This window comes from Xiphophorus couchianus, chromosome 6 (genome assembly GCF_001444195.1).
Source record: "Xiphophorus couchianus chromosome 6, X_couchianus-1.0, whole genome shotgun sequence".
Classification (NCBI taxonomy): domain Eukaryota; kingdom Metazoa; phylum Chordata; class Actinopteri; order Cyprinodontiformes; family Poeciliidae; genus Xiphophorus; species Xiphophorus couchianus.
The window spans coordinates 7,738,905-7,751,885 of record NC_040233.1 but is presented as its reverse complement, the minus strand read 5'-3'; the positions used below and the strand labels follow the sequence as shown (position 1 = coordinate 7,751,885).

Sequence of the window (12,981 nt, the reverse complement as noted above, 5' to 3'; positions counted from 1 at the left end):
CACCCGCTATCCACACAGTGACACATGGTGATGCCATTATGATGTTTGGATGCTTTTCTTTAACATAGACAGAAAATCTTTTCAGATTTAATGCAACACTGACGGAGATCAATTTGCAAAGTGTTGGCTAACGTGGCTGATTACATATAAACATCACACTTACTTTTGTTTGTAAAACATTTTAATCACATATCACTTTCCTTCTTATTCTCAGTTATGCTCTTACTTCAAGTTGCTTTGTCACATATAACCATAATAAAATACATGAAGGTTTTGGTGCTTCAGTGAAAAAATGCCAAGAAATATCACCAGGTGTATAAAGTTTGCAACAAATTTTAGATACACAGTATGGCTGTCAAATGAATGCTACGAGTGGAGTCTGTGTGTGAATTGTCCTCTATATCTCTGCTGTCCCTGTAATGTGATCACTGGCTGACAAACTAATGACATTTTTCCTGCCATAATGACAAGGAAAAAACAAAAATAGACCAAACTGACTGGATTATGACGGCGGTCTTCGCTCAATCACCTGTTTTCGGCTGTTTACTACAGTCTTAATAACCTGAGTGAAATCAGGGTTATGAAATGTACCTAAGAAATAAGTAAATGTTTTCCGTTTTTTCAGTGTTCCTAGTTTAACATGAATTTCCCGGTACTAATTGAGATTTAGATTTTTTTTTTTTTTTTTTTTTAGAATCTAATTATACCATCTTTTTACATTTTAATGACTCCAAACGCCAGATTCCAAATACTTTCTGTTGGTTTAAGTTATTAAAAACAACACTGGGGGTCTCTGTAAAGGACACGTGCGAATTGGCCAACAGTCCTCTCTTGGAGTTTTTAAAAGATATTGATTCTGACTCATGTCAATTTTTTAATGAGTTCATCCCCTGACCTCGCACCAAACCTAATGAAGATAAGTGGTGGATTCTGACTGACAGACAGGCAAGCTGATTGAAGCGAAGCGACTTCCCTGCCAGCGCAGGGCAGGACGTGTGGACACAAAATGAATCCGCAATGAGACCTGGAACAAACCGTCGTGGCTTTGGGTGAGAGGGGGGAGGGCATTATTGTCTGTGACAGCTTGTGGCAAATAAAGAGAAGCTGTGTGAAATCATCTTTTAAAGCTTGTTGACCGCTAATGTCTTCCTGTTAGTCTTTAGCTAATGGGAAGACAGAACCGGGACATTGCTCATCCAAGTGCAGTCATGTCAAAAGAAGTTGTTTTTTTTACTTTTCTGGAAATTATTTGGGACTTATGGATATTCAGAATTACCTTTAACAATACTAAACAATTCAAGCATAACAACAAAAACTGAAAAACAGACTCTTATTTTATTTTTTACAAAATATATAAAAAAATCGACGTCTGTGTGTATTTTGGTTTTACGAAACAAAACGAGGCCAATTTTCGTGTGCAGCTACATCACAGAACAAGACATCGATATTCGAACAGTTCTTTATGATGAACCTTGATTCAGTCCGAGTGAAAAGTAGAACCTAATGGAGGAATGGGGAAAATGCACACAAATATGTCAAAGATCTTACTTTGACAGACTAAACCTTTTAGAAATAGATTGCGAATGGAAGAAATTTCACTTAAAGTTTAAGTGAGTTTGATTGTTGCATCGAAGATTCTATAAAACAAAGTTTTACTTTTATTAATGTTCAATAATTGATTTAGTGTGTTATGAATCTGAACAGAATTTAATAATAAAACACTACATTTTCATGCTTTTTAAAAAAAAAAAAATCATTTGTTTTTCACCTCACGAATAGAGTCTACAAACTTTGTGTCTAATATGAGGTCATCAGATTTTACCTCTTGCCTACAATTCTCAATTGAATTTAAGTCTAGGCTTTGACTGAGCCCTTCTCACACATGGACATGCGTTGATCTAAACCGTTGCATTATAGCTTTTTTTTTTTTTTTTTTGACAAATTCTTGCCACTCTTCCATAAAAGTGAGATTCACTGTAGAACTTTATTGCTCAAATATTCACCGGTCACCATGTGATTAAAGTTTAGGCCCAAAACAGTAATAAATATGTAAATATTGCAAATGTGGGGAGAAATTTCTTGTATGATTTCACTCATATTGAGCCGGAATGTTACGTAAACATTGGGTGCTGACCTCTAGTGGAAAGGTAATGTAGTACACCACTGATTGCTGGTTTGGGAAACTTTTACATATATATATATATATATATATATATATATATATATATATATATATATATATATATGTTTTTAGTTTATAAATTACAGCTGTGCGATTATGTAAAAAGGAAATAAGACACACTGAAGGCAAGGTAAGAACACCTTGTCAGGCACATAATAAATTATGAATCAGTTGCCATCTGGCAGCTCAGAAAACAATAAAACACGAGCATTCTAAGAGGCGCCTCTGGATGTACTGCGTTAACCAAATAATCAACTCAATAAACATCTTTAGACGTTTGGTTAATGTTCTGTTTGAAGACGGTAACGAGTAAATCACGTAATACATACTAATGTGATCGTACTAAATAAACCAGCCATCAAGTATGAGCAAAAGAACTATTTACGGGAATAAATAAAAAAGAAAGAAAGACAGCAGAATTACATTCAGATTCATTCAAATGCCTCAAAACAGAACAACTCAAGAGTGCTTCGCATGCACAGGCTCCGGGGCCGAGTCCTCCTCGGCGACTTGTGCAGATGCAACGCAGAACCTCCGGTCTTTTGCAGACACACACATGCCATCAGTCTACAGATTTACAAATGTTTTCTACCACTTTGTTGAAGTCGTCTGGCTGATCAGCGTAGACGTGGTGTGAGGCGTCGTCTACCAGCTGCAGAGGGGAATGGTTTGAGGGAAGCGACACAAAATACACAGCTAGTTACCGACTAGTTTATGAGATAGACCAAGCTATTCCTTTACTTTTCACAATTTTGCACCACGGTACTCGCTCTTGCTTTGTCAAATAAAACCAAAGAAAAACATTGATTTTTGCTGTTGAAACATGCAAAAGCCCAAGGGGTATGAATAATTTTAGAAGTTCCATTAAGTATCGAGGCTCTCTTGCGTCCACTTACCAGCACTTTGGTGTGGGCTTTTCCCCTGATCTCGGCTGCTCTGTCCCCAGATGAGCTGTCCACCCAGGATCTAGCTCCATACAGCATGGTGACGGGCATGGAGGTCGGCAGAAGATGTACTCGCTGCAGCATTGGTCTCTTAGCCCAGCCTAGCGTTTCTGACATGGCCCGGAAACCTACCTCCCCACTGGGAGAAGCAGACGAAACAAAAAAGGAACAACATTGTAATGCGTTACATTTTTATTTATGAAAATTGGTGACGGAAATGGGACTTCGGGACTTTACTCGGCCCTACCTCGGAGTCTGTGCGTTACAGTGGTAAATGTACTGCGTCATTGTGTCGTCATCAAAGAGATCCTCGAACTTCCTTTTGAAATCGGGGCGGAACCTGTTCACCAAGCCTGGGCCTGAACGAATGAAGCGCAGATAGTGAGATGACGGTGGTGGAACATTTGATGTAACACGTAGCAGAAGCAGATTTACATTTCCACATGCGTACCCCATGGGCCTGCAGCTCTAATAACAGCCAGCGGGTTGAAGAGAGAAAGAATCGAGACGATGGCTCTTGCCCATCTGGGAATGGTGGGCCTCTTCACCGCCTCAGCGCCCTGATCCTCGCTCTGCTGGGTCTCTGGTTTGGTTCGCTCAGGGAAACCCCAGGGGTCCACCAAGATAAGGTGCGACACTCTGGAAACATATTCAAATAAAGACGCTATGCGGCTTATATGTACATCAGGTTGTAAGCAGAGAAAGGCAGTAATGTATCACATTGAATGGCCACTAGATGGTGCAATTTTACCTAAGTAATTTTGCTTAACAGATCCTAGAATGTTTTGCACAATGATGTTACCACAATGGACTCGCGCTCTCTTGCTTGATTGACAGCAAAAGACCTGCAGACAGACTCTGTGGATGGGGCCACTGAGTTTTTCAGATTCCCCAGTGAGGGTTGTGCTAAATGGCGTCATCACTACTGACCCAACAGCAGAAGGAAAGTCAGCTCCAGTTTGCTCAAAGCTACATCAGTAGAACAAAGTGGCCTTATCTTTAGGCTTGTGTTCTTTGGGAAAACTGAAACTTTTCAAATCAAGCACGCAGTACGTTGAGGATTCATTCACATATCAGGAAATCCTTGGAGGAAAATGTCGGGTCATCTGTGAAGAAGCTGAATCTCGGGTATCGTTAGACCTTCAAGCAGGGCAATCATCTCAAGGAGCCACTAAGGCTTGATTTCAGCAGAAGTCTACTGAGGCACCAGAAAGAACAGCTTAGTTACCTGACTTGAACTCTTTAAAAATGTATCTGGTGGGATTTGAAAATGGCGATTGCAGAACTCAACACCAAGAATGTCAATGAACTGGGAGGCCGGAGCAGTCTAACATTCCCCAGAAACTCTGCTATCTGGCTATGAATCATGTTTGCAGCGTGTTGGGCCAGTAAATGGTACTCCTGTTTATTGCAAACAGCCGATAAACTTGATTTGCAGTGGGGGTTGAATAATTATTTGCAACTACAGGCTAGATGATGCTTTGCAAGCCGGATGGTAATAGAGGCAAAGCATTTTCGATGAGAACTGTTGGAGAACTGCAGTAAAGGGTGTCATCTTGGGAGTCTCCATAGCAACTGATATGCTACGGGCAGACTCTATTCTCTCTCCTACTATCACAAAGGAAAACATAAAGAGTTTACTTGGACTTTAAATGAAACTGGTGCTTAAAATCAACACAGTAATGTTTCACCAGATATTCTTCCATGGCTAGCTCAGATAACTAATCAAAGACTGTTCTCTCTGTATGCTGTCTTGTGAAATGTTATTGGACAGGCCTAAGGAAGGTCCAATCAATACAAAAGGTTTGTGCAAGGTATAGATGGTAAGGATACCACAAATTATGCCAAACACAGATTTTGTTAAATAGTTTTACAGACCATAAATGTAGCTCAATCAAAGGTTGTTAATATTGGTCTCTAAACCAAATCTCAAGAAACAGAGAGCTGTGGATGATTACCTGGAAGGGTGCTGAATTGCGTATGAGGTAGCCAGGTAGCCCCCCAAACTGTGCCCCAGCAGGATCATGTTCTCCAGACCAACAGCCTGCCTCCACTGCTCAATGGAGTCCACAAACTGCTCCTCTGCCTTGGCAGCATCTGAAGGGAAGCTAGGCCTCGAACTCCTGCCAAAGCCCAAAAGGTCAAAGGCGTAGACGGTCCGCGAGCGGCTCAGGGCGTCCAAGTTCCTGATCCACAGCCCTACCCCTCCTCCAAAACCATGAACCATCACCAGGGGAGTTTTAGGTGCTGGGCGGGGGGAAAAAACAACAGGAACAGGAAGACATGCATCTTCTGTGAGCCGTCTCTTATTGTAAACTTTTGTAGTTTATGTTTTCACGCCTATTTCCTTCTTGTGAAGACTACTTAAAAATCTCATTACCTTGTTCTGCAGATTTGGGAGTCCCCTTGTTGGTAAGAGACAGAGTCCATATGCGGTCCTGGTTGGCGAGGGTCACAAACCTGGCCCATAAATCCTTCTTAATACCTGTAGAGAGGAGCAACGAAGCAGTAAGCTGCATTTTCTAATCAATACTCAGTGGTTACATAATCAGCCAGCATAGTATCTGTCAACACAGTCTTACAGGCAAGAATCTTAGACTCTGTAGTCTTCAACAGGGACATGGAGGTCGGACGCCAGGAGGGCCACCAGCTCCACAGTGAACTTGACCTAATCAAAGTAGGTGGAAAGAGAAGCATGTAAAGAATGAGGAGATTGTAGATAGCACAGGAAGCATTCAGCACATGCTGAATGCAAAATATCAATGCTTAAGGCACAAATCCGGGGTTAGTCAATGCTATCACTATTTGCATAGTATGCACACACACTTAGAAAGAGACAAGGGGGTGAGGGGAGTATTACAGAGAATCACCTTTCAAAGCCACCATGCTTTAAAATCACGTTCAAGTCACACACCCACAGCAACGACAAAGTAATATTTAAACGGCTTTGCAAAAGTCTACTTGCCGCTTTACCTTTTCGCCTGTTCCTCATATTAAATACAGTTCTAATGGGTTATATTGAAATTTTATGACATACCAGCAAAAACTAACACTTATGAGGTGGAAGACATACTGTAATTATTTGCAAAGTGTTTTACAAACAGCAATCTGAAAAGTGTGGTCATTACTCTGCTAGCCCCAAATAAAATCCAGTGAACAAACAGCATCATGAAGACCAAGGAAGATAAGAAAGTTTAGACTGACAGGTCATATATTGGCAACGTTAATCAGAGAAGCAACCAGGAGACTCTGGAGGAGGTGCAGTGCTCCATGACTTTGTCACAAGACCTTAAAGGAGAACCATTAACTGTCCACTTTACAAAGCTTGCCAATAATTACATTGTAATACATTAGTATATTACAGCGAATCTGAGTATCTTAAGTCAGAGGCTTCTTCAGATTCGCTGTAATACAGACCGCTACAAGAGATCTTTCCCGCCAACAGCCATCACCGTCTTCAATAACTCTTTGGAGAATCTGAATTAATGACCCACAACATTTAACTTCCCTTCCCTGGGATTAATAAAGTATTTTTTGAATTTGAAGAAGACCACCGTTGTTAAAAGAAAGCCGTAAGAAGCTGGTGAAAATGATCTTCTTCTCCTTCCACTATATGGCTATGTACTATTTTGGGTTAATCTTTCACAGAAAGGGGAAAAAACACAACAACTGTGAACAATGTTTGAATGGATTTGAATGCTTTGCCAAAGGCAACATGCATGTTCCCATAGTCTCTTACTTCTTATTAGTATTTTATAACAAGGCAGTTCACTATAGGGTTCATCTCACCTGTTTGTTTTAGTCTCCAATCTGAAACAAAAACAGTGATGAAACTGAACTGAGGCGATTCATTCATCTCCTTGATGAACCAAACTGATGAAATAAAGGAGTCAGCCATTACCTTTTACCATATCTACTCCACCTTTATCTCTGCTTCAGTTTCCTAACTTCTGTTGTAAAGATAGAAAATTGGGCAAAGGGGAAAGCCAGCAAATAGAGAATGCCTGGTGATGCCATCAGATAGCAGAGGGAGAAATCCGAGGCAAAGGTAAGAGCTGCCACCTGTACCACCAATAAACAGTGCAGTTCTCTGAGTCACTGCAGATTAGTGTCAACGACCTCTGATCCCGTTTATACATCAAAATTCATGCTCGCGTTCTCACTAAAACCAGGAAGATAGAGCGCATAACACCAGTTTTAAAGTCCCTCCACTGGTTCCCTGTAGCTCAAATAATAGACTTTAAAATACTGTTGTTAGTTTATAAATCACTGAACGGCTTAGCACCACAATACATTAAAGATCTGCTGTTGTTGTATCAACCCTCCAGACCTCTCAGGTCTTCTGGTTCTGGTTCTGCTCTGCATCCCCAGAACCAGAACCAAACGAGGAGAAGCAGCTTTCAGCATCTATGCACTACAAATCTGGAACAAACGTCCAGAAAACTGTAAAACAGCTGAAACACTGACTTCTTTTAAATCTCAACTAAAAACCCACCTGTTTAGGATTGTATTTGAAATGTAATCAATTACAAAGTTAATGATGGAACTTGACTTGATGCTGTGTTTTGATTATTGATTCTATCTTGCATTGTGTTTCTGTGTTTGTAATGATGTAAAGCACTTTGAAATGCCTTACTGCTGAAATGTGCTATACAAATAAAATTTGATTGATCAAAAGCTACAGGCGTGCTTGTCAAACATGTTTGCTCTGTTAACTACTATTAATAGTAATTAATACTATTACTGATTACCACCCACACAGGGGCTCCAGATTTATAATTTCTTTTATACAACATCAGATACCTGATACAGGGGAAATTGCTGATGTTGTATGACATCAGCAATATTTCAGATGACGTAATGTCACATATACAGTAAGCTACATGAAACCCATGAACGTGTTCGATGTTTTAAATCCAAACTTGGAAACAGTTTCTACCGCCGCGACACGTCCCTCTTTGTACTCCTTGGTGACATCGACAGTTGTTTCGATGCACCAATTTTCTTCTCCAGAAGTTTACCTAATGTAAGGAATGACGTTAGGCGGAATGGTGCTGTTAAAGGTAAGCGAAGTTACTCACTCTGTCTCACAGTCGTTCTGGATGGGAGCTGCACCTGGACCAGGATCCATTGGCTGTTACATTCAGATCAAACGAAGTCAAAGACGAATTATCTTCTATGCGTCTTCTATGACATGACATTAGGATTCTGCCGTCTTGTTTGCCTATGTATATATGTTTTGTAACCAGTGCATTCCTACGTCATCTGACCGGGTGCAAAGATCGTCTCTTACATCCGCAAGCACTTCGAGACATTGGATTGTGTCTCGTAATAATACTTGTGTCAAAAGCGTAAATGACGTTGCGATTAAACACGAACGTGATTAAACACGCTGTGGTTTTGTTGATCGATAATCCGTTCGGTTACACACACCAAAAAAATGGGGGAAATGAAAACAATATAAAAACAACAACTATATAACATATTTTAGATCATGTTTTGCTGTTGTTTGTGTCAAAAAAAAGTAAACTAGAGGAAACATTTGTATTTAAAAGAGTGTATCTAATCTATCTATCAGCTCATTTAAAGCGCGAGCACACTCGAAATAAATCAACTAAATTGTATATTGAAATGATATTGGAGTACAACATCATTGTTTTTGTTTCTACCTCTTTGCTCTACGTAGCTAGACGACGTAGAAGACGTAGACCCTGGAATCGCTACGTCATCGCGTCTAAGATATCGTGAGTGGCAAGTTGGAAACTTCGCTAGCTTTCAAATTAATTAACTAATTTTTATAAATAGAAATGTGTGATCATAAGCCATGTGTTAATTGATATAATAATTGATATTGTATAAATACTGATGTTATTTACCGCTACTGATTACGAAAATCTAAACAAAACACATCCATAACGAAACACAATGTGGTTAAAATTTATTTAAACGTACCTTAGGTTTGCTGTTCTGTTTTTCTAAAAAAAAACAAAACTTTTTGGAACCCGTGTTGGATCTGTATTAACATAGTAATACAAAAAATATAGCAGATATATAACAGCAGCAAATGAAAGACAAATGGAAGCAAGCACATTCATACAAAAGAAATAAATATAAAAACAAAGAAAAAAACACGACAAGACAGGAAGGACAAATTTACATCTAAAGAAAAAAAAAACTGTTATTAAATATAGTATCGTAAGAGTAAAATATATTTCAAGTATTGGAGATAAAATTACACGATGACATGCACCATAACGTTTTGTTGTACTTTGTATTACTTATAAATCGTTGCAATATTTTTGCAGTTTTGGTGACAGGCATCAATCGCATCCATTCTCTTGCATTTCGACAAAACTGCCACTCACAATATGGCGATTACGTTGACGTAGTAGTCACACAGCCTAAAACGCTCCTTGCTCGTTATTCGGAATATATTTTGTGTAACACCGGGGCCGCTTCCGGTTGGTGAGGACACGTCACTGATTGAAGAGAAGAAGAGGAGCTGCGCTAACCTCCGTCTAGATTTTCTTTTTAAAAATAGAAACATCATGTCGAACTCAGTCGTGTCTGTTATTTCCCGGTTTCTGGAGGAGTACACCACCACGACGCCCAACAAGCTGAAAGTGGTGGACGCTTATCTGCTGTACATCCTGCTAACCGGAGCGATGCAGTTCCTCTACTGTCTCCTCGTTGGAACCTTTCCTTTCAACAGCTTTCTGTCGGGTTTCATCGCCTGCGTGGGCTCTTTTATTCTTGCAGGTAGTGGTTTCTGCAATATGTTTTTTGTGAGCTTTTCGGGTCACGGAAAGCTATACAACACTTTCCGCTTATAATTTTCAGGTAGTTTCGTGGCCTCTGTGCATGCTAACTGGCTAACATAGCTAAAACAAACGGCCATCTGTTTTTTGTGTTCAAATTAAGCTATTTTAGTTTTTTTTTTTTTTTGAAAGAGAATACAGAAAAATTACGCTCACAAATAACCACATTTTATTGTTTTTTAAAAAAAATCTTGCTATACTTGTATAGCAAGGTGTATCCTGTATATTAAACTAGTAAATCAAAATAATCAACGTAGTACTTTACACCTGCAATGTTAGTTTGTTAGACAAACTTCTGAACCCCCTATAAATGATCAAGTCTGTACTTGTACAGTTCTTTATTTAGTCCAGAGGCCTCTGAGGCGTTTTATACTACCACACTAAAATACTACATTTATTCACCCATTTACACACACCACTGATGGCGGTAAGCTAAGCTGTAGCCACAACTCCAGTTTAGCTTACCCCCAAAAGACTAACAGAAGGAAGGAAGCCACACAACCAACAGGAATAGGTGGTAGAAATGTCTTGTCCAAAGACACGACTGAGATGGACGACAAACCACCAGTTGCAGGACGAACTCCTGAGCCGTCGTCACCCCTAATTGAAATAAAATAATGAAAATATCCTTTATTGTCCCAACAGTAGCAAAATTGACATCATGTTAAATGTACATCCATGTCGAAAAGCAAGAAAATGAAAGTGGGTTCTCAAACGTGTTAACATTTCAGGCCTCGTGTTCAAAGGAGGTTCATTCCACAGACTATATATGTAGGTGCAGATCTCAGTGATCTACTGGGAGTGAGTGCAGAGTTTAATAAATAAATAAATCATGGCTACAGTGACGTTTCGAGCCATTTGGAGATTTCAAATAAAGAATAAAATTTAAAATAAATTCAGAAACACAATCCCAGTAGGTGTAAAGAAACCACTATATATGTGACGTACGGGGTCTCACTGCAGTGTGCCGATTTTAAAAAGTCATGCTGCAGCAATTTGGACCATCTTCAATGTACCAATCTGTGACACCCCAATACCAACATACAACCAAAAAATTATGAAATGGTGGCAAGGACGACTGAGTAAAATAAATCCTTTCAGTCCTACATTTTTCTGTTGGTTAAAGTTTAAACCACTGGTCAGAATAATTTGTTTTCTGGTCTACGGTCAGACCAGAACCGTAGACAGCTTAACATCTTCTAAAAACCTAAAAAGGCTTGAAAGGGAGCGCTGACACCACATTTTAGTTGTAGGTCAGCTTTTGTTTTTCTTTTTTTAGTCCCATAGCAGTAAATTGCCACACTCCTTAAATGTTTAATGTAACTATAATTTAAAATAAAAAGCAGGACCAATAATGAGGGACACCAAATGAAAGGGTAACTGTTGGAGATTGTCACTCGCCTTAACTGTAAAAGTTAAACTGTAAAAAAGATTTGGGTCATGAGAGTTTTGATCTTGCAATCCTAACTTTGCCTTTCAAACCAGAAATGGAAACTAGAGGGTTATTCCTCAACTTTTTTTCTTTTTTTTTATCATTTAAAGTAAATTGTACAGAAATATACCCAATACATTTTTGCATAGTACTGAAAAATGTTTTACATTATTGCAGCCTAAGCCTGGCCAGGTTCATGTACTCTTGCTGCCCACCGGGCTGACCGAGCAGGTTGCTGCTGAAGCGACCCGTGACACAGTTTAGCTATCCTTCCCCTGAGTGTTTGTGTTCTGGCCTGCAGAATAGGTACCTAAATAGTTGAGCAAAACTGGCAGCGAGAATCATTCCTCTGCTCGCTGGGAATTCCACTGAGAAGCGTAGAACCTGCACCGAATCTGCAGCTGGTGGTGAAGAGCTTCGTGTGTCACGAAGCCAAGCTCGGTCGAGATGGAGAGCAGAAGCGCGACCAGTGCTGCAAGCTGCAGTTATAGATGGAGTGGACTGTGTCTATAAGAGCAAATGCCATCTGGAAGTAGTTGTGGATTTCCCAATCACTTTTTATTCCGATGGACCCGGTTGCTTACTTTTTCCAAGTTGTGCAATGGTTCAAAAACTGATCTACGATCAGCTGTTGAATGGCGAAACCAATATAAGGGTAAACTGGAGAAATGATCTCAAAATTAAATATAATTTTCTTTTCGATGTTTTTTTTTTTCTTTCTCTCCCCCCACCCAGTGTGTCTTCGCATCCAGATCAACCCTCAGAACAAAGGGGATTTCCTGTCCATTTCTCCGGAGAGAGCCTTCGCCGACTTCCTGTTCGCTCACACCGTCCTGCATCTCGTCGTGATGAACTTCATCGGCTGAAACCAACGCAGATCTGATTCGCGTTACCCCTTCTTGAAGGTGTTAATTACTTCTTCATTTTTTATTAAATGTCTAAAATTGTTTTCAGAATCTCCTTAGATATTTTAAGTTGGCATGATGAAATGCCTCCAACCATCATTAGCGATTTATTTCTCCACTGTCACAGAAACAGCTGAAGTGCCGCATTTTATTTTGCTTGGGGAAAAACAAAAATAAACAAAATATATATATATATATTTTTTTTTTAACTTGCCAACAGCAAAGACCACATTTCTTATCTCCAATAAAAAATAAACAAACTTGAGCTCTAATTTGTCTTTCCTCCCTTCCTCCCCACAGATCTCTAAAGAAGTCATCAAATCTCTGAAAGACGACATCAGTTTTTCAGCAGCTAATCTGGACGACAACATCCCGGCATCAACACAGTTGCATGCTACGTCTGATGCAGTACAATTTTCCTAAAGCAATGACTTTGTTATGTTGACATTTGTAAAGCATTCCCTTTTTGCACTGACATAAATAAAGCAAGTGTAACGGTGGCCTTGTCTCTTTGAGTCGACGGTAGAAGTTGCACAAGTGGAAATGAATTTTTCAGTCCAGACATGAGAATTTAGGGCTGAGAGAAGAAACTCTCAGTCCTTGGTGTTTAACGTAGCTGAGTAAATGTTGCATAAATAATAATGATAAAAGATGTCTATGTAGGTAGATGTCTCCAAAGTTTAATTGTATTTATTCTGTG

At 39.6% G+C, this 12,981-nt stretch overlaps 2 protein-coding genes across 5 annotated transcripts; one reads left to right on the top strand and one right to left on the bottom strand.

Annotated features, from left to right (window-relative positions):
• Window positions 1-1,316: 1,316 nt before the first annotated feature.
• Window positions 1,317-8,561, bottom strand: abhd4 (abhydrolase domain containing 4, N-acyl phospholipase B). 4 transcript variants are annotated; one of them, XM_028019357.1, is made up of 10 exons: window positions 8,208-8,557; window positions 6,916-6,936; window positions 6,331-6,414; window positions 5,709-5,794; window positions 5,507-5,611; window positions 5,085-5,373; window positions 3,578-3,765; window positions 3,374-3,485; window positions 3,079-3,265; window positions 2,686-2,834 (listed from the first exon to the last, which is right to left on the bottom strand). In XM_028019357.1, the coding sequence occupies exons 4-10, from the start codon at window positions 5,746-5,748 to the stop codon at window positions 2,745-2,747; spliced, it is 1,011 nt and encodes a 336-aa protein (XP_027875158.1). In that variant the 5' UTR covers window positions 5,749-5,794; window positions 6,331-6,414; window positions 6,916-6,936; window positions 8,208-8,557; the 3' UTR covers window positions 2,686-2,744. The 4 variants fall into 4 exon arrangements, with proteins under 4 accessions (XP_027875156.1, XP_027875158.1, XP_027875159.1 ...); XM_028019355.1 differs by lacking the exon at window positions 6,331-6,414 and having other exon boundaries at window positions 1,317-2,834; window positions 8,208-8,561; XM_028019358.1 differs by lacking the exon at window positions 6,916-6,936.
• Window positions 8,562-9,568: 1,007 nt separating this feature from the next.
• dad1 (defender against cell death 1) lies at window positions 9,569-12,781 on the top strand. Its single transcript, XM_028019360.1, has 3 exons — window positions 9,569-9,885; window positions 12,112-12,281; window positions 12,582-12,781. Exons 1-2 carry the CDS (start codon window positions 9,675-9,677, stop codon window positions 12,240-12,242), a joined length of 342 nt encoding a protein of 113 aa, XP_027875161.1. The 5' UTR covers window positions 9,569-9,674; the 3' UTR covers window positions 12,243-12,281; window positions 12,582-12,781.
• Window positions 12,782-12,981: the final 200 nt, after the last annotated feature.

Bases quoted from the DNA above. Each gene is read 5' to 3' on its own strand.
- abhd4 (XM_028019355.1), bottom strand. From the start codon at position 8,257: ATGGATCCTGGTCCAGGTGCAGCTCCCATCCAGAACGACTGTGAGACA. The intron at 5,795-6,915 runs GTGAGATGAACC...TACTTTGATTAG, and splicing joins TTGGAGACTAAAACAAACAG to GTCAAGTTCACTGTGGAGCT. The intron at 2,835-3,078 runs GTAAGTGGACGC...TCCCCTCTGCAG, and splicing joins AAGCCCACACCAAAGTGCTG to CTGGTAGACGACGCCTCACA.
- dad1 (XM_028019360.1), top strand. From the start codon at position 9,675: ATGTCGAACTCAGTCGTGTCTGTTATTTCCCGGTTTCTGGAGGAGTAC. The intron at 9,886-12,111 runs GTAGTGGTTTCT...CCCCCCACCCAG, and splicing joins GGGCTCTTTTATTCTTGCAG to TGTGTCTTCGCATCCAGATC.